This window comes from Dipodomys spectabilis, unplaced genomic scaffold (genome assembly GCF_019054845.1).
Source record: "Dipodomys spectabilis isolate Male_0828 unplaced genomic scaffold, ASM1905484v1 ptg000725l, whole genome shotgun sequence".
Lineage (NCBI taxonomy): Eukaryota > Metazoa > Chordata > Mammalia > Rodentia > Heteromyidae > Dipodomys > Dipodomys spectabilis.
In genome coordinates this window covers 347,896-368,777 of record NW_024871402.1, presented here as the reverse complement: position 1 = coordinate 368,777, position 20,882 = coordinate 347,896, and the positions used below count along the sequence as shown (strand labels likewise).

The following is a 20,882-nucleotide window of genomic DNA, read 5'->3' as shown; positions in this document are numbered from 1 at the left end:
CCTGAGCCAGGCCCAGGACACACCTGAGCCAGGACGGGGGCACACCTGAGCCAGGATGGGGGCACACCTGAGCCAGGCCCGGGGGCACACCTGAGCCAGGACGGGGGCACACCTGAGCCAGGCCCGGGCACACCTGAGCCAGGCCCGGGACACACCTGAGCCAGGCCCGGGACACACCTGAGCCAGGCCCGGGACACACCTGAGCCAGGCCCGGGGGCACACCTGAGCCAGGCCCAGGACACACCTGAGCCAGGACGGGGGCACACCTGAGCCAGGATGGGGGCACACCTGAGCCAGGCCCGGGACACACCTGAGCCAGGACGGGGGCACACCTGAGCCAGGCCCGGGCACACCTGAGCCAGGCCCGGGACACACCTGAGCCAGGATGGGGGCACTCCTGAGCCAGGCCCGGGACACACCTGAGCCAGGACGGGGGCACACCTGAGCCAGGATGGGGGCACACCTGAGCCAAGCCCGGGACACACCTGAGCCAGGCCCGGGACACACCTGAGCCAGGCCCAGGACACACCTGAGCCAGGACAGGGGGCACACCTGAGCCAGGCCCGGGGGCACACCTGAGCCAGGCCCAGGACACACCTGAGCCAGGCCCGGGACACACCTGAGCCAGGCCCGGGGGCACACGTGAGCCAGGCCCGGGACACACTTGAGCCAGGACAGGGCACACCATTCCTGCCGAGGGGCACATTTCTTAGACTTGGTGGCCATTTGTAACCCTCCCCTTTGAATTCTTGTTGAGGACATCTGTGGTGAAGGTGGCGATGATGGTGGTGGGAGTGATGGGGATGAGGGCTCCCGTCATGAGGGGCGGATGGTAAGGGTTGTGCTGCTAATGGTGTTGGTGACAATGGCGACGATGATGGTGGTGGTGGTGATGGGGATGAGGGCTCCCGTCATGAGGGGCGGATGGTAAGGGTTGTGCTGCTAATGGTGTTGGTGACAATGGCGACGATGGTGGTGGTGGTGGTGATGGTCATGAGGTGATCCCGAAGATGGTTGGTGGACCGAGGGTAAGGCTGTGGGGACAGGGATCCTCTTCTCAGCCTTGGGTGCCTCCAGGCAGGGAGACAGAAGGTAGGTGGAAGGGTAGATTCCCGGTGACTTCAGGTGGAGCAGCAGCAGAGTGGAGGTCAGCATCAACAGTACCAGTAACTTCCCACCATGCACCCAGTACAAGGATGTCACACCACTCCCACAAGGCAGCCGGAAAACTGACGCCGTCTCTGCTTCAGGAAGGTGAACTGCATGCGGGCTGCATGGCTCAGGCCTGTGCCCCAGCAAGCCCGTGTCCTTCCCCTCCCTGCCCCAAAACACTGACATGCAGACGGCACGGTGCGCCCATCCCCATGCACCCAACCCAGACTCAGGCCCTGACCCCGGACAGCAGCTGTGGTGCTGGGAGCAAGGCCTCACAGACAGTGTTGTACACACCTCCCCCTTGCCTCCCTTAAATCACGGAAGGAAAACAGCACCCGCATCCATCCTGGGCAACAAATTGCAGCACACACTCTGCGGGTGAAATAAGGGATGGTCACATCTGAGACTGCAGGGACTCGGGCCCTGAGTGATGGGCCGAGCTGGGAGCTTTATCAGGAGTGCTGCCACTGCCCAAGTCATTACTCCACGACTGGTGTCCCCATGACCACAGGCCCCGATCCATCACTCAGGTGGAAACAGCCCAGGACTCCCAATCTCTTGCACTGCATGTCTGACGGATGGTACACAGGAGGCAGCAGGCAGCGTCTCTGGAACCTGACAGCCCGGGGCCTGCAAAGGTAAAGGACAGACAGGAGGGCTCCTGCCCTCTGCCCATGCCGCGACCAGATCACACCAGCCAGACCATGACCCACCTTGTACTCCAGGAAGGGCCCATGACTGGATACCTACAAATCTCACTCACACACATACGCATTCATTTATACTCTACATGATTCTTCCACGTGGGTACCTACATAGCATCCTCATTATTTTTAATGGCCGCAGTGTCCCATTGAATTGGTGCCCTATAATTTACGTAAGTAATTTCCATCCGCAGATATTTATCTCTGCCTTTTATTACAAACAGCACCACGATGAATATCCTTGTTTAGATGTGTTCCAATGTCCTTGGGCACATTACCGCACTGTTTTAACGCCTGTTTGGTATGCTACAAGGATGAGATCTAATAATTCACAAATGCATCCCCAACTTTCCACACTCTGAGTGTCTCCACAATTTTTTTTATTGTGAAAATACTGTACAGAGGGGTTACAATTACATGGGCAAGATAATGAGCATATCTCTTATCAAGCATTGTAGCCTCCTTTGTTTCCCCCTCCCATCCCATCCTCCCCGCCCCCCACCAAAGTTGTAAAGTTCATTTTTGACATAAGGACTTGTAGGTCTCATTGTTGCAATGGGTCCACCTGTATCCCTAGTTAAACGATTTCACAATTTCTTTACAAAGGATGCTGTTATGATAGAAATCCTTGTACTGTTACTTTTTGAGGATAAATGTTAAAGACATGTTAATTTTTTTTTTTCAGTACTGGGGATTCAACTAAGTCACTTGAGCCACTTGATCCCAGGCTGAGTCTTTTAGTTTGTTTCGTCCCACAACCCTGGACCTGTGTCACCAGGCAGGATTTTTCTGAGACTAAGAAACCCAGGCCTGCACATAATCTAAGAAGGTAGGAACGCTGCCAGCCTGCACAGACAAAGAGGTGCACCAACTGCATGTAAGCTAGGGACAGAACTGTCAATTCTGCACTTCGGTTCTGGGACACTGCCAGCCAGCCGTGGCATTTTCCCCCTGCAGTGGTGCTTTGGGCCGCAGGCATTCCCTTTCTCCCCTTGTGCTGACCGGCCATCACGATGCATTCCCGAAGTGGCTAGTAAACTCTTCTGCTTGTTTAATATTCATGAAACTTCCATATGGCCTGCTCTTCCAATTTGCTTTATTCTTTTGGGGTTGTTTTTTGGTGTTACTAGAGCTTGAACTCAGTGCACTCTACCATTTGAACCACAATCCCAGTTGAGAATCCATTTCTTGCCTTGTTTAACATCCAGGAGCACACACACCTTGCAGACTTCAGTTTCCAAATTCGGGTGACCTTCTCTCTTGAGTCTCTTACTCCCTTGGTAAAAACGGTGATGGCCTTGGGCCCTTGGATAAGCCAGGACTATCTCCCCAGCTTAAAACCCTCAACTGAGCCAGCTGAAAGACCCCTGTACCACACAAGGTTACACTCAAGGTAGATGTGTGCAGAGACCCACCACAGAGTCTAACAAGGAGAGGCAGTGAGGCCCAAGAGGAGATGGAAGGCAGTCCGTGGTCCTTGTCAGTGAACATACAGAGATGGCCATCAGGGAATGTCTAATCCCAAACACATCACAATGTCTCTACTGAGACTAAACAGTTCCCACTCCATTCCAGCTGGAGCAAGAAAGGACATCCGGTCAGTTTGGAGAGGAATGAAATGTGACTGGTGATGCCTTGACACGGCATCTGTACAGCTGGCAAAGGGAGAAGAAAGAACACAGCTCTGGGCTGACCTAGCTGGTTTATCCATGAAGACTCATCTACCAGGGTGCAGCAGAAGAGCCACCCATCACATCGAGTCAAATCCTGGCCCTGGCGGTAAGAACACACAAGTCCAATTCCAAAAGGCTACAGCATGACATTCTTAATCCCCAGTGAACCAAGAGGCCCTCCTGGGTTCCCACCAGCCTGGGGAAACACTTGCTGTGGGCTGGTCTCTCAGCTGGTAAACTGTTCCACAAAATGGAGTTATTTTTTAATACAGCTTGTTCAGATCCATAGACTCTTTTGTGTGGCAATATAGTAATTACATGTTTACATGTTGCTAGTTGGCAATTTCTCATCTTTGTTCTTCTGATAGTAAAAGAATACTCTGCTTATGGAGAGAACAATGCAGGAACCAAAACCACAGCTCAACACCCACCTTGTGCTAAGGGGTCCCCATGTCTTCTGCCACTGAATGAAATGGCCAATGATGGACATGAAGCCACAATGACCAAGGGAAGACCGAGTTAAACCTTGATGAGAAACCTGTCCAATGAAGACAGGTTAAACCAGAAGTGCAATGTTTGATAGGAGCTGATTATTGCTCAATTTTCTAAAACCTGCTAACATCTGTCTTCATAGTGAAACTGAAGTCTCAGATGCCCCCAGGTCCAAACTCCAGGAGTTCCGTACATCAGGGCCAGCCACTTACCCTGTATGCCAATAAAGAGGCAAGGTGAGGGGCAGTGTCCTGGGAAGACAAAAAGACAGCACTTCAATCCTGGGCTGTCGGCAGGGGTACAGCCATCTGTCTTAGGGGGCAGTGAGTGAGAAGGTGTGTATAATTAAGACTGTTGTGTTTGGGGTGGTAGAGTGTTTCAGTAATGTGTGTAATGGCTGGGGGTGGGGAGGGGGAGCTCTAGCCCTTCCTGGATGCTAGGGCGGCATCCAGGTAACTAGAGCAGCTAAGGCATTTTTATGGCTCTAGACAAAGACATAAATACAGAAGGTACTGGTGGCTCATACCTGTAACCTGCTACTCAGGAGGCTGAGATCTGAGGATTGCAGTTCCAGACTTTTATTTAATCACCATGAAATTGAAGTGGGGCTGTGGCTCAATGGTAGAGTACCAGCCTTGGGGAAGAGAGCTCAGGAACAGCCCCGAGGCCCTGAGTTCAAGCCCCACAACCCACGACAACAAAAAGCAAACACAAAGATGGAAAGTCTGGAGGCCTGGTTCTAACCTTGCTCCTGGTGATTCACGGGCCCAGCAACGGCAGCTTTAAGACACAAGAGCCCCGGAAGCTGGTTATTTATCAGGTTTATTTACTTCGGGTCCCGAGGTGGCAAGTCCAGGAGCCTTCCTGCTGCTTCCTGCCTCGGCGGGGCATCACAGCAGGTCCGAGGGCCACCGGGCCACGCCGGGTTCCCTCCGTCCACGGCCCGACCACACGCACACGCACGCGCACCGCCCGGGGACCCCGAGAATGCGGCGACGCAGCTGCGCGGGCGACCGCGGCCCGGTCCGCAGGCCTTACCTCCAGACGCCGTCCACAAACGCCCCTGGGCCTCAGCTCTGACACCTCGCCGAGGCCGGGCTGGACGCTCGCGTGCGCACCCGGGGCCGGGGCGGGAAGCCACATCAGCGTCCGCACCCCGGAAAGCGGCATGCGCGCCCCGGGCCGGGCAGGCAGGAAGCCGCGACCACACCCCGGAAAGCGGCATGCGGGCCCAGGGCCGGGCAGGCGGGAAGCCGCGTGCGCACCCAGGGCCGGGCAAGCGGGCCGACCCGCTCGACGCTCGCCCAAGGCGGGAAGCCGCGTGCGCACCCCGGGCCGGCCGAGGCAGGAAGCCGCGTGCGCACCCCGGGCCGGACAGGCGGGAAGCCGCGTGCGCACCCCGCCGCCCTGGGCCTCTGACCCGGAGTCACTGGAGCAAGCGCGGCCCGCGGAGCCGCCGGGCCGGAAACCGGGCCCCGGCCGCCCTCCGAGGGCCACCGCCCGCCAGTGCGCGCGGCTCAAGGCCCCGGACGGCAGCCTCGGAGCTGGGTCCGCGGCGCGGCCTCCCGCGGCCGCCCCCGCCCCCGCCCCGCCCGCGCCCGCGCCCGCCCCGCGCCCCCGCCCCGCCCCGCGCCCCCGCCCCGCGTCCCCGACGCCCCGCGCCCCCGCCCCGCGTCCCCGACGCCCCCGCCCCGCGCCTCGCGCCCGCGCGCGCCGCACTTTCGCCACGTTCTCGGCGGCCCCGAAGCCCGCAGCCCTGCCGGCCAGGCCGCGCGCCCGCCCTCCCGCCCGCCCAGCCGGGACGCGCGCGGACGCGGGGCGGGGGCCTGCGGCCTCTCCCACCGGCCCGAACGGCCCCGACGCGCGGCGAATCTGCCGCCGCGGCCGCCGGAAGTGAGGCCGCCCTGGCGGAAGTCGCGCCGCCCCCATTTTGTGGCCCGCCATGGCGGCCGTGTCGAGGCTGCGGCCGGGACGCGGCGTCTGGGACTGAGGGGCCGGGCCCGGGAGGCTTCGGGACGTCGCGCGGCGCAGCGGAGGACCTGCCCGGACGCCGGGGCCGCCGCCATGTACGGCGCGGGCGCGGGCCGCGCCAAGCCCGAGAGAAAAGGCGGCGCGAAGGAGGAGGCCGGGCCCGGCGGCGCCGGCGGGGCGGGCGGCCGGGTGGAGCTGCTGGTCTTCGGCTATGCCTGCAAGCTGTTCCGGGACGACGAGCGGGCCCTGGCCCAGGAGCAGGGACAGCACCTCATCCCCTGGATGGGGGACCCCAAGATCCTCATCGACAGGTCGGTGCCTCCCCCCCCCGCCGACCCTCCCCTCCCTCGCCCGCTCGCTCCGCCTGACGCTGACTCGCTGCCGGGGACCGAAGGGGCCCGGGGGCCCGGGGGCCTCCCGCCCCGGCGGGAGGGGGGACGGTGAGGCCCGCCCCGCGGCCCCGGCCGGAGCTGGCGCCGCGCCCGCCGCCGAGGAAGCCGCCGGGGCCGCGGACCCGCGCCGCGCGCCCCGCCCGCGGGCGGCCGGGAGCCGGGAGCGCGCGCGGCCTCCGGAACGCCGCTTTCGGACCCCGCGAGCCGGCCGCGCCCCGGGCCGGCCCCGCCGCCGGGCCGCCGGGCCGGCGCAGAAGCCGGACAGCGCGGCCGAGGCCCTCCGCGCGGACCCGGGGCCGCCGAGGGGCCGGGCCGGGGCGCGGGCGCGGCGGGCCGGCCCGGGCGCGGACTCGGGGGGCGCCGCAGGGTGTAGGGTGGCTCCCCGCCCTCCTCCCCGGGTCTGGGAATCTCTTTCGGCCTCCGAGCCGGACTGCAAAGCTAACTGCACCGACCTCCTGCCACTAAGCTCCAAGGTGAAGGAAGCCCACCGTTGGAGAGGCCCAAGACTGCGTCTGCAAAGCCTTGGAACGCGACTGTAGGGGGACCTCTGAGCTGGGCCAGGATGGACTCACGCTGACCGGGAGGCCTTTTGCCATCCCTCACAGTCCCCTGTGGAGTTAGCGCTAGGAAGCAAGGACTTTGTGAGGGGCTGCTGCAGATGGGGTGCGCTCTCTGCCCAGACCTGCCGGGCCTTGAACCGCTGTCTAGCCAGTGACGTTGTGGCCTGAGTTACCTGCTTTCCTGACATGTATCTAAATTAAAGTTTGGGGAGCACCGACGTCTAGCTCTCCGCGCTGTCTGTATCATTCTGTACGTGGCTTGAGTTAGGCCTCCCAGAGCTGGTGGGGAGCAAACACTACACATGTACCGCCTGTACGGTTTTTAAATATAATCTACATTTGTAAGTTAAGGAGGTTTACATCAAAGCAAAACTAACTTTAAAAATTAATGAGTGCAATGCCTTAAGTTCCCTGGAACTTTTGGACTTTTTTTCCCCTATCAATTTGGTCTCTGTTGCAAAATTCGGCTTTAGTATGTGAGGCAGACTTTTGTCTGAGGTTGCATCGTTATTGCAACCTCAAATGTGAGTGTTTTGTCTAAAGTCTACTAACTCACTCATTTATTATCAGATAGCTGTACTTTGACAGCACCATCACTGAATCTTTGTGTTACAAGCATGACAGCAAGTGCTTTCCTAATTCTTCGAATAGTAACTATTGGTCCACGTGAGATATGTCTTCATTTATGCCATTTCCTGGGACAGGAAGTTTAGAAGGAAATGCTGTTCTGCCTCCTCTACTGGTTTTGCCCTGTTTCCTAGTGAACCTCCTTAAACTGCATGTATATGTCACTGTTCCTATGTATGTGTGTCTCTCTACCACATAACCCAGCACTTATTTCCTCAGCCAAGTGGCTAGGGGGCCAGCCTAGCCAAGATTTTATCTCCAATGGACGCAAGTTTCTTTGATGAAGATCTCTCCTGAGAGTTCGGGACTAGCAGAAAGAAGCGAGGAAATTTCGACCGTTTGGTTCTTACGGATAGGTATTTATGTATTCGGTTTGTGTGAATGTAAGCTATGATAGTTAACTTTTCAGAAAAAAAAATTATTATTTTTTTTTTGCAAGTGGCATTGAATGGTTGACCAAATCATACACGGTAAGAACTGCTAGTGAGGTGGATGTCATTTATGTTTTAAAGGAATATCTTCCTTTAATTAAATTTTATTGTGCTGTAGAAAGGAGTATAGACTTTGTTAAGTTAATTTGAGTTTAAAAGTAGGTGAGATATGACTAGCCATGTTAACTATAAATCTGAAAAGCCTTACGTTTGCTTTAATACTTGTATTTTATTATTTTAATTGGTAAGTATGTATGTAGAGTGTCACACACAATCAGCCCAGACAGTGACTTCTGTCTGCTGACCTGCACGTTCACATTACAGATATGATGGGCGTGGTCACCTGCATGACCTCTCTGCGTATGATGCTGAGTATGCCACCTGGAACCGAGACTACCAACTCTCTGAAGAGGAGGCGCGAGTAGAGGCGCTGTGTGATGAAGAGAGGTATTTAGCCTTGCATACGGACTTGCTTGAGGAGGAGGCCAGGCAAGGTACTGCTCAAGAAAGACTTACTTCTGCCACAACTTTTAAATTTTTAAGTATTTAAAAATTTGCTCCCATTCATTTTACTCACTCTTTCTGATATTATCTTGACAGTACCCAGTGGATTGGAAAAACGAGTCTTTGCGTTCTGAGAGGACCTCAGGATAGTTTATATGTAGAGCCACAAAGAATTTTCCCAGCTTTTGAGGGCAGACTGGGATTTGAAAAAAAAAAAAACAAAACAAAAAACAATCTCTTTAACTGTTCTTCTTTAACAGTATTGTATGAATTAAATTGATGTTCTTGTCTTTGCCTTAACGATCAATCTTTAATGCAGTTCTTAATCCCAAAGTTTTCTCAGCAGGAAGAAATTTTCCTTAAGAGACATGTATTCTATTTGTGGTAAATGTGTACTGGCAGAAATACATTTTGATAGCTAAAAAGTATGCGTTTTCAGAAACATTTTCACCTTGAAAAGAATTTGAAAAAAGTGTCATATACTTTTGTTGTTAGCTACAACTTTAGAAATGGTAAACTTCTAGTTTTATTGATAAAGTTCTCATTTTTATTCAAAGAGGAAGAATACAAGCGATTGAGTGAGGCGCTAGCCGAGGATGGGAATTACAGTGCTGTGGGGTTTACTTATGGCAGTGACTACTATGACCCATCTGAGCCGACCGAGGAGGAAGAGCCTTCCAAACAGAGAGGTGCGCTGGCTGTTGACATCATCGTGATTATAGTAGGCTACCTTCCTTTGGTGAAATAAAGCGAGAAACTAAAAAGTAAATTGTTCATGGAGATGAAAAATGGATTCAGATTTTTCTATACTGGATTCAAGTAGGGTTGTTTCTTTTTTTTTAATTATTCCTCTTTCTTAGTGATTTTGTGTTTGTGCTTTCCTGCGCTAACTCTGAAAGCTTTAATTTTTTAAAGAGTGCTGCCTAAAGTTGAAGCTCATTTACTACAAAGAGAACCCCATTGTCTTAGCCTCGCTGCTTTGATCACTTGTCAGTAGCAGTGATAGGAGTCTGGGTCACTTAAGAGGGGTCACTTATGTGCACATGTTCCATTTGCCAAAGAGAACTTGAACTTGGAGAAGTCATTCACATCCTGTGGACTTAAGACTGGGGAACCCTGTGACCCTTAGTCCTGCCAGTTGTACAAGGGTCCTTCCTGCCCGTGGCCAGACCCTTCCCCCTCAAGAGTTGTGTGGCATCAGAGCAGCATGTTGGGCAAGCAAAAGAGTCCTAGGCAGTCTGCTTTTGAGCCTGTAGACTTTCCTAGTAGACTTTCAAAGTTCATTAAGGAACATAAAACTTTCTGCATGGACTTTTTTTTTTTTTAATTGTTATGCTGTTTCTTGCTCAGGGCTTGAATTCAGGTTCTGAGCATTGTCCTGAGCTTTTTTGCTCAAGGCTAGCACTGACACCTGAACCATAGCTCCACGTCTGGATTTTTAGTTGTTCTTGATAAGAATTTCATGGACTTCCCTGCCTGGGCTGTTTTAAACCTGTGAAAGAGTCTCATGGACTTTCCTGCCTGGACTGGCTTTGAACTGTGATCCTCAGAGCTCAGCCCCCTGAGTAGCTAGGATTATAGGCGTGAGACACCTGTGCCTGGCATTCCAGAATAAAATTACCCTGTCCTAGTAGTCTGGGTTAGGTGAGCAACCCTTAACCACAAGTGCAGTTTCATAGATAGTTTTATTGGTGAATAAATGTGCTGCTTCATGCTGTCTGCTGCAGGTCTGCCTTGGCAGCAGGGTTGAGTGTCCCAGAGCTGACCGTATCTCCGTCTAGCATTTCAATTTGTCCGCTCTGTTCTAGATGTTGGATTGCTGCCTAGGTATAATTATCAGCGAAGTGATGATGAATAGTTACAGTTCTGATTTTCAAGACTATTAGTATAACTGTTTCTGTTCAAGTATACTTCCTCTTCACAAAGTTCTCTTTAGCAAATTTGGTTACTTTCTTTATAAAAATCATGCTCTCGACACTTTCCCTGTATCTTTTTCTTGTGTATGTGTAAGTGTATGTATGATTGTGGAATTGGGACTTCAGCTCAGGGACTGGGTGAACTCAGGCCTACGTGCTGCCCCTTAGCTTTTTTCAGTCACTTGAACTTTTTGCTGGTTAATTAGCGATAAGAGTCTCACAAACTTTTCTGCCTGGGCTGGCTTCAAATTACATACAATCCTCAGCTCTCCACCTTCTGAGTGGGTAGAATTATAGGCATGAGCCACTGGTGCCTGGCCCATGCTAAGTTTTTACAAAAATTGGGCTTTTTGTGTGTAACTATTTTAACTTGCACTAATGGTTTTCTGACCCAGCATCATATCTGTGTATTCCTTGATTCTCAGGCTCACAGTATTCTTGGCATTTCTTAATTAAATCCGTTATTCTAGTCAGCAAGGCCTTGGTGGGCCTGGTTTTGCCCATCAGTACCTGACTTCCCTCTCCCTTTTGGCAGCACACTGTTTTCAGTTGGTCTTGTCTTTTATATTCTATAACTTTCTATCATCGTATATACTGTTTTGTTCAACAAGAAAGGGCTGTTTGAATTTAGTTTGCGTTAAGTGTATATCGCAATGGCAGGTTTTTATTCTGTGCTACTAAGCCTGTTTTTCTGTAAGAATAGATAGAAGCTGGGTGCCAGGTGGCTCACACCTGTAAACCTAGCTACTCAGGAGTCTGAGATACGAGGATCACAGGATCACTATTGTGAATCGTGGGGCAGTGAACACGAATGTGCGGGTGTCTTTATCATATCCCGGCTCATGATGCTCAGGGTCGATGCCCAGGAGTGGTGTGGCTGGTTGTAGGGAAGGTCTGTGTTTCGTGTTCTGAGGACCTCCATGCTGCTGTCCAGTGTGGTTGTGCTAGTTTACATCCCACCAGCAGTGCAGTGGGGTTCCTTCTTCCTCACACCCCCACCAGCATCTGTTACGAATTCACAATGTTGGCCAGTCGAGCTGCGGTGAGATGGAATCTCAGAACTGTTTTGATTTGCATTTCCTTTATGGCCAGGCAGGATGAGCATTTCCTCGTGTGTTTGCCATTCTTACCTCCTCTTCTGAGAAGTCTTCCCTCAACCATTTAGTGATTGATTTATTAGGTTTGGGAGAGGTTAATTTCTTGAACTCCCTGTATATATTGGCTAGTAGGCTAAGGGACATTTTCCTATACTATACTGGCATTGTAAGCAACTTGTGTAGCACACAGACAAATGTTGTTCAGTGGCTGTAATGAATGAACAGAAATGGAAAAATACATCTGATTGTTTATGAAAAAAGAAAGAAAAAAAGCAGTGATAATGTTGCTTATGCGATCTCTTGACATTTTTTTAAATGCCCACGTGTTTTACAATTTGATTATTAAAATTGATTATACCACCAGGATCACATCTGTGATCCTCTATCTTTAGGAAATGAGATCTGATGATTGTAGTTTTAAGCCAGCCCATGCAGGGAAAGCCATGAGATTTTTATCCCCAATTATCACCAAAAAGCCATATAGCTCAAGTAGTAGAGCGCTAGCCTTGAGCATAAAAGTTCAGGGACAGTGCCCAGACCTACCCTGAGTTCAGGCCCGGGACTGGCCCATGCTCACACACACAGGCCCGTGCACATGCACGCGTGTGTGCCTACATACACACATAGACACACAGTGATAACCTGCTGGAAGGAGGTCTTGAAAAGCCAGTTCGTTAAATGCAGAAGTAAAAGCAACAGAGGGAAAAGCAGAACATCCATGTCCTGGCTAAGTGTCGAGCATCCTGCTCTGGTGGCCATGTCAGTGTCGAGCATCCTGCTCTGATGGTGATCTCCGTGGGGGCGGGCTTTCTCACTTGCACCTTGTTGGCATATATGTACCGGAGAGCTACACTGCATTGAGGGAGACACAGAAACTGCAGAGGTGCCAGGATCACAGATACATGCCCAGACTCTACAGCTGGGAACAGCAGGGCTGGAGCTCAGACTTCTGCCATGCTGCCCTTGTCTCTGGGAGGGTGAAATGAGGATTAGACACAGGGAGGTAGAGCAGGAAGTTGTGTTGGTGAACATTGCTCAGACATTTTATTTGTTTGCTTTAACAGAAAAGTCTGAGGCTGAAAATTTGGAAGAAAACGAAGAACCTTTCATTGCCCCTTTAGGATTGACTGTCCCGTCTGACGTGGAACTGGTATGTGTGTTTCTTCTCCATTCTCTGCCGGCGTTACTCTGTCTTCACCTTGGGTGCTGCACGTGCAGGAGGACTGTGCTCACCCAGCTGCTGTCCAGGCACGCCACGCCGCAGAGATAGCTGGGGGAAGCTTCACATTTACATGCTTTCCTCCACAAGGATGATGGAGTAAGCCGGGCGCCGTGGCTCACGCCCGTCATCCCGGCTACTCAGGAGGTTCAAAGCCAGCCGGGGCAGGAAAGCCCAATAAACTACTCAGAAAAAGCTGTAAGTGGCGCTGTGACTCGAGGGTAGAGCACTAGCCTTGAGCACAAAGAGGCTCAGGGACAGCGCCCAGGCCCTGAGTGCAAGCCCCAGAACCAACCGGGAAAAAGAAAAGAAGTAATAGCAAACTAACACATTGGGCCTGTTTGGGGGTGGTCTGGAGGGCACGTGACTTTCCCAGCATGGACCACCATGACAGAATCAGGTGCATGTATTGTCATCCACATGCAGACGTGAAAATGGCCATGCTCGAGGCAGCTTTGCTCATGACCATGTGCCTTGTTTCTCTCTGGCATGATTTTTGGGGGGGAGATGCTGTATCTTTGCCTAACATTTTTTGGGCAGTTTTTCTGTCATGATTTGTCCCTGTACATGTCTAGTCCACTCTTCTGCCTGTGAGAAAAGCCAATGTGGGACTTCTTGGTTAGGCTGCTTTGCAGCTGGTTACCGTCGGGACTGAGTCTCCAGTTCAGCCCTGATTTCTTGAGTTTCATCTTGTTGAATTGCAGTCGGTGTTAAAGCCAGTGCTGAGCTTTTTCTTTGTTTTTCGGAGTATTTATTGTGGGAATTCTGTATTCTAGTTTGTGTGCCAGGCTGCTCTTGGTGTATTTTGTATTTTCAAGGGGTGTTCACATGTGGGCGTTGCAGGGGTACACATGGATATGGATGTCAAGTGCTTGTGCTCAGCAGCAAAGGGTTTTTTCTTTGAGTTTGTTGTACCTGGGTTGCAAGTGCTGTCAGTAGAAAGATTTCAAGAGCGTGTTGATAGCCATCGTGCCAGTCACTGGGTGGACAGCTCTTCACAGACCCAGGGTCTGGCCCTCCCTCTGCTGCCCGCTGCCACCCTGGGCTCAGCCTTTTCTCCTTCCCTGCAGTATGTGGTGAAAGATACCAAAAACAGCCCTTTGAGTCCTTTCTCCCTTACTCATTTGCACATTCTCACCCCCGGGATTGAACTCAGTGCCTTGGACTTGAAAGGCAAGTACTGTACCACTTGAGCTAAACCTCCAGCTCCCTTTACTGTGGCCGTTTTCAAGTTAGGGTCTCATTTACGTTTGCTGGCCTGTGCCATAGCCCTCCGGCATCCCTGGGGGTGGCAGACTCATACCCTTAAACCAGCTTCTTTCTCTGTTTGTTTCCTTTTTTAAAACAAATATACTTAACTCTTTGGGTTTTTGTAATTACTACCTATGTTCGATTCTTTAGTTCCAACTTTTGGTCATTTTCTGTGGTTAAAGCTTCAAATATTATCTGGAGCCAGGCGCCAGTGGCTCACGCCTGCAATCCTAGGTACTCAGGAGGCTGATCTCAGTTCAAAGCCAGCCTGGGCAGGAACATCCATGAGACTCTTATCTCCAGTTAACCACCAGAAAACTGGAAGTGGCGCTGTGGCTCAAGTGGTAGAGTGCTAGCCTTGAGCTGAAGAGCTGAGGGACAGTGCCCAGGCCCAGAGTTCAAGACCCACAACCAACAAAAAAATATTATCTGGAGATTTGCTACAATGAGCCTTATATCGATATCTGTTCCGTGTATTATCATACTTGGTCTTCTTGTGTGTTCTGACCCATTGAAATAAAGCCTTAAATATTTTATCTGCTTCATTATATTTCATGCCAAAGCTTCACAGAGTTTAATTTCTATGCAAATATAAATGGAAAGGTACAATAGAATTTTGTTGGTATAATCCCTATTACAGTATTTAATGGTTATCCTCAGCCAAAGTAAAAATTAATAAACAATATGTCTGAGGTAAAATACCTGTCACTCAGTGGAGAGCACAGGCCTAGGTGTCCATTCCTTCCACCGGCAGTTTTGGAGGTATCCTTGAGTAAAGAGGCAAATGCGGAAGCCTACTTGAGAATCCGGCGAGTCTGGCTGGCCTCTTCCATTTCCTTCCTGGCAGTGTCAGAAATGCATCATATAAATCACGTCCTGTTGTCTGAGTCAAGTCACCAATGTTGAGTATTTTTGAGGGGACATAAGAATGGCTGAACTGGCCACACGGGCTGGTACCTCCGCAATGGAGAGGGCCCGCTCCTGTGGTTAGTTAGGCAGACACTGTAAGGAGCCCTTGGTTTAATCTGGCTTTGGGTTGGGGCCCTCCTTGTACCACCACGACAGACCCCACACAGCTTCTCCAGCAGTCTATTGAGCCTCTAGGTTCAGGCATTGTCAGGTGATCAGATGCCTCTTATTATTGATTCATAGTCTCCATGAGCATATGTTTCTCTTCCATGGGAAGTAGAGACCTATTCTTCCTCTAAGCATGTCATGTGTCTGACATGTACGTGCAGTTGGCTACCCATTTCCCAGGGTCTCAGAGCCCTTCTGTGGCCAGTCCTGAGTTCCCCACACAAAGCCAACTCCCCTGTTCCACCTGGGTGGGTGTGCCATGCTGGAGCCATCTGGTACTTGCAAGCAGTTACTACTGCTCACTCAAGTGGCAGAGGTGAGCAGTATCTGCCAGGTGCCCGTGGTAACCTGGACCCCTATTTGTCTAGTGCTGTTTCACTTGCCTCCCAGAGCACAAGCCCCTAGGGCACCAACCAAGGATATGGCCCTTAGACTACGGAAGAAAGGAGAGAACTGAGGCTCCACGGGAGCTGCTGTTAGTTCACATTTCAGACTGTTCAAATAAAGTAAAGGCTTAGTAAGCTCTCACTAAGCACACGCCCTCTCTCCCAGGCATTGTACGGTTACTCTGTGCTCTTCTTTCAGTTGATATTTAGCAATTGTGACAGATGGGTTCCATAATTACCTGCCTTCCAGAGGGGAGCACACTGAGCTCTGAGCTGCCGCCGGGCCGGTAGGGTCAGGTCCGCGTCCTAGCCAGTGGCTGACTGGAGCGCTGAGACCCTCTGGTTCAGTGTTGCTGAGCGTTACCCAAGTTTGCTTGCACCGTGGCTTTCAGGCTGTTGCCCTGTATGGACAGAAGAGAAAAGAAGCTAATATGCCCTGCCCTCTTGCAGAGGTGTCCTTTCTTGTGGTGTCTGATGGGGGAGCCTTTGGCTACTTTGGTCTTGCAAAAGCCTTTCTAGGAGCTGTGTCATTTTACTGTGTATGCCATTCCCCTTGAGGCTGCAGAGTTGTAAGCATAATACTTGGAAGACCTTTCCTGTTCTGAAGAAGTGGGGAAAAATTTCCTAGTATTCCTGCTAATGTTTCTATAGTTTCGCGTGCACACTTGAGTTGTGACAGAATCTGGTGCTTGTTGGGCCTATGGAAAAAGGCAATTAGTTCATCTCTCCCCTTTGGAGGACCAGAGGCCCGGAGCCTGCCCTGGGGCTTCTTCCTCATTTCCCATCTTCCCCTCTCCTTCCTTGTTCACCCCGCTAGATGTGAGTCCAGAGCTTCCCAGAGCTCTCCTTTTGTCTAGTGCTCTTCCTTGAGCTTGAAGCCATGGTGATGGAGTTTGAAGGTGTGAGGAGGTAGTGGTACTTGGCTTAATAGACTTCCCTTAGCTCACAGGGCTTCTGCGTGGGATTAGACTAGAAAGACGTTTACCAGACAGTCTTTATAATAACTTGGGCATGCTTACCTGTGGACTGACTTGGTTTGGTTTGGTTTGGGTGCTGGGTCGTGTGTGTGTGTGTGTGTGTGTGTGGTGTGTGTGTGTGTGTGTGTGTGCATTCTGCCACTGAGCTACAGTCTTGTGTGTGTGTGCATTCTGCCACTGAGCTGCGGTCTAGTGTGTGCATGAGTGTGCTGTAACTGAGCTGCGATCTCCTGTGTGTGTGTGCGTGCACTCTGGAACTGAGCTGCGGTCTAGTGTGTGCATGAGTGTGTTCTGTAACTGAGCTGCGATCTCCTGTGTGTGTGTGTGTGTGTGTGTGTGTGCATTCTGCCACTGAGCTGCGGTCTAGTGTGTGCATGAGTGTGTTCTGTAACTGAGCTGCGATCTCCTGTGTGTGTGTGTGCGTGCGCTCTGGAACTGAGCTGCGGTCTAGTGTGTGCATGTGTGTGTGTGTGTACATTCTGCCACTGAGCTGCGGTCTAGTGTGTGCATGAGTGTGTTCTGTAACTGAGCTGCTATCTCCTGTGTGTGTGTGTGTGTGTGCATTCTGCCACTGAGCTGCGGTCTTGTGTGTGCATGAGTGTGTCCTGTAACTGAGCTGCGATCTCCTGTGTGTGTGTGCGTGCATTCTGCCACTGAGCTGCGGTCTTGTGTGTGTGTGTGCATTCTGTCACTGAGCTGCAGTCTAGTGTGTGTGTGTACGTGCATTCTGTCACTGAGCTGCACCCCACACTTCCTAACCCAGGGTCTCGTGTGTGTGTGTGTGTGTGTGTGTGTTTATGCGCGCGTGAATGTATATGCGTGCGTGCGCTCTGTAACTGAGCTGCGGTCTAGTGTGTGCATGAGTGTGTTCTGTAACTGAGCTGCGATCTCCTGTGTGTGTGTGTGTGTGCATTCTGCCACTGAGCTGCGGTCTTGTGTGTGCGTGCATTCTGCCATTGAGCTGCACCCCACACTTTCTAACCCAGGGTCTCGTGTGTGTGTGTGTGTGTGTGTGTGTGTGTGTGCATTCTGCCACTGAGCTCCGGTCTTGTGTGTGTGTGTGTGCATTCTGCCACTGAGCTGCGGTATTGTGTGTGCGTGAGTGTGTTCTGTAACTGAGCTGCGATCTCCTGTGTGTGTGTGTGTGTGCATTCTGCCACTGAGCTGCAGTCTTGTGTGTGTGTGAGTGTGTTCTGTAACTGAGCTGCGATCTCCTGTGTGTGTGTGTGTGTGTGCATTCTGCCACTGAGCTGCGGTCTTGTGTGTGCGTGAGTGTGTTCTGTAACTGAGCTGCGGTCTCCTGTGTGTGTGTGTGCATTCTGCCACTGAGCTGCGATCTCCTGTGTGTGTGTGTGTGTGTGTGTGTGTGTGTGCGCGCGTTATGCCACTGAGCTGCGGTCTTGTGTGTGCATGCATTCTGCCACTGAGCTGCACCCCCATACTTCCAAACTGCGTCTTAAAATGTCATTGTATAATAGGGATATTCATGTCATTAAATGAAGAGAAATTGTCTAAGATCTGCATAACATAGAATGTCTTTTTCCAAGCCAGATTTTTTTCCCCTGTGCTGGTACTAGAACTTGAACTCCAGGCCTTGAGGTCATGCTGGGTTTTTTTGCTCATAGCTGGTGCTTTATCATGTAAGCCATGTCTCAACTTCCATCAAGCCAGATACTTTAATCTCACGTTTCCTGGTAGCAGATCTTGGAATGTATTCATAGATGCTTTGCTTTTGTGCAGTCGTTTCTTTGTAAAATTACCTACATGTGGCATTATAATGATTGTAGTCATATTAGATGATTAATAGGCCTACTCTTAAGGCTTTTAAGACCTAAAAGTTGATTGGTTCACAAAGAGCATGCACTGTGTGGGATTGTGTTTTCCCTTGAGTGTAATTATTCTGAATTGATTGTTAATCATTGATGTGTTTATGGAATGGGCTGCTTAGAAATGAACCTTTCTATGTAGCCAAAGCCAATGAAATTCTACATCAGGGTCCATATTTCAGGACTCAGTGGGCCTTTAACATAGAACTTAATTTGTTTGGGAGTCTAAATAAGTTTAATAGTACATGTTTACCCATTTCAGTGTGAAGGACATTATTTATTCAGAAATTAAGTTTGAGAATTAAGCCATTTGTAATTTCAGGATGAGACACTGAAATTACAATAAGCATCTTCGGTGTTTAACTGCCCATTTTTAATGAGAGTAATTTTCAGTTTCATTCCCATATAATTTCCTAGTATTACTCTCTTTGTTGTTACTAAAAGTATTTTTAGACATGTGGCTTGTAGTTTTTGGCCTAACAAGTTCTGTTTGTGACCACATGATGTGGTGGAAATAGCTCTGGAGCCAAAGTAAAAGGAAGAGGCACGGGTTTGTGGCTGTAGTCAGAGGCCTCACTACCTGTAGTGCCTTCCCACCTGCTCCAGCCAGGCCACACCTGGACTGCCTTTGGTTTAGCACACAGTTTTAACTAGGACTGGCAGTGAGATGGAGCCTTAAACTGTGTTTTATAGGAAGCAGACACAAGGAAGGGGGTGAGTGCGGAGGAGGAGGAGGAGTGAGCTCATGGATTTGTTTGGATGTTCAAAGTGCTGTTTAGTGGAAGGGAGCCTTCCATGTCTTGGAGAAGTGTTGAAATGTATCTACCCATAGAAAAATACATATGTGTTTATAAACTTCAGGAACCCACTGAAGTCCATTCTTGTGTCTGAGTTAGTAGGAAGATGCGAACTCCGTGCACTGAAAGGCCAGCTTCTCCACACTCTTTAAGATGCAGTGCCTGCCCTCGTGGACGTGAGGTCTGGACAAGATGGTGTACTACAGGAGAGTTCTAGAACTAGACCTGGGCAGGATGGTGTTCTACAGGGATGATGCTAGACCTGGGCAGGCTGGTGAACTACAGGGATGGTACTAGACCTGGACAGGATGATGTACTACAAGTTAGTACTAGACCTGGGCAGGATGGTGTACTACAGGGATGGTACTAGACCTGGACAGGATGATGTACTACAGGGATGGTACTAGACCTGGACCGGATGATGTACTACAGGACAGTACTAGGCCTGGACAGGATGATGTACTACAAGTTAGTACTAGACCTGGACAGGATGGTGTACTACAGGGATGGTACTAGACCTGGACAGGATGATGTACTACAGAGATGGTACTAGACCTGGACCGGATGATGTACTACAAGTTAGTACTAGACCTGGGCAGGATGGTGTACTACAGGGATGGTACTAGACCTGGACAGGATGGTGTACTACAGGACAGTACTAGGCCTGGACAGGATGATAGACTGCAAGGATAGTACTAAACTTCTCCTTAGCAGAAATGTCATTTATGTCTTAAAATGGACCATAAAACCAGGGCTGTTTCTGACTTTTAAGTAAGTCATGTGACCAGCGGAAAAGAAGACAAACTGACCACATGCCTGTGTGTGTTTTCTCATAGCCACCAACAGCCAAAATGCATGCCATCATTGAGCGTACAGCCAATTTTGTATGCAAACAGGGGGCACAGTTTGAAATAATGCTGAAGGCCAAGCAGGCACGAAACTCGCAGTTCGACTTCCTACGCTTCGATCACTACCTCAACCCATACTACAAATTCATCCAGAAAGCTATGAAAGAAGGACGATACACAGTGCTGGCAGAAAACAAGAACGAAGAGAAAAAAAGTACACGAACCTGTTCTATCCCATTCAGACTTTGGGCCGGGGGTCGGGTGAGGGGAGTATGGGAAAATATGGAAATCTTCCTTTTCAAAGATAGAGAATTGAAATCTAGATTAGAATTCTCAGTGTTTGTGAAATCCTGTGACAAGGCTTGATAATTAACCCTGCTGGTGTACCATATTGAATTCTCAGTTAATATTTCACAGATGGGTGAAATATAATTAAATATCGATGCCATCCTAACATAATTAGCTAGGCTGGGCATTTTCCCTCTCATTTCGGCTGCTTAACATTTAATAGAGAAAGCAGGGAGTGTTTTTCTTTGGCAGAGTATTCTACAAGTGTGTCTGCTTGCATCATTGTTAAGGGGCCATGAAGTTAAATTATACGTGTCCACAGAAATGAAAGTGGTGCGTTGTACTTGGTCAAGCCTCTTTCTGTGTGTGTGTTGCCTTGAATCTTGTTCTCTTCAGCTGAGGTCAGATGTTTCACTTCAGTTGTGTACATTCATACACATACGCCAGTGCGAGGGATAGAATCCAGGGCCTGACATGCTAAGCAAGCACTCCACCACCGAGCTGTGCCCAGCCCATTTGTATAAATCTTAATGCTGGTTTTATTTTCTCCAGCTTCCCTATAGGGTATCTGTCCCCTCGGGTTAATATTACTTTTCATGAATCTGTAAGGTTTTTGCCCTTTAAGTTTTTTCCTGGTTTCAACTCAGACGCACTTGCGTGGCTAGCTTAGTTCGCTCAGCTAATTTTCTGC

At 50.6% G+C, this 20,882-nt stretch overlaps 1 protein-coding gene across 4 annotated transcripts in view; it reads left to right on the top strand.

Moving 5' to 3' along the window:
• Positions 1 to 5,974: 5,974 nt before the first annotated feature.
• LOC122102035 (splicing factor SWAP) overlaps positions 5,975 to 20,882 on the top strand; it is a 57,049-nt gene continuing 42,141 nt past the window's right edge. For 2 of the 4 annotated variants that reach the window (XM_042672563.1, XM_042672562.1), the window contains exons 1-5: positions 5,975 to 6,306; positions 8,330 to 8,499; positions 9,067 to 9,198; positions 12,587 to 12,672; positions 19,892 to 20,117. In XM_042672563.1, the coding sequence (XP_042528497.1) occupies positions 6,089 to 6,306; positions 8,330 to 8,499; positions 9,067 to 9,198; positions 12,587 to 12,672; positions 19,892 to 20,117 (832 nt within the window). In that variant the 5' untranslated portion in view covers positions 5,975 to 6,088. Of the gene's footprint in view, positions 6,307 to 6,772; positions 8,500 to 9,066; positions 9,199 to 12,586; positions 12,673 to 19,891; positions 20,118 to 20,882 lie in introns of those variants that run through there. The other 2 variants (XM_042672565.1, XM_042672564.1) reach the window with 2 other exon arrangements.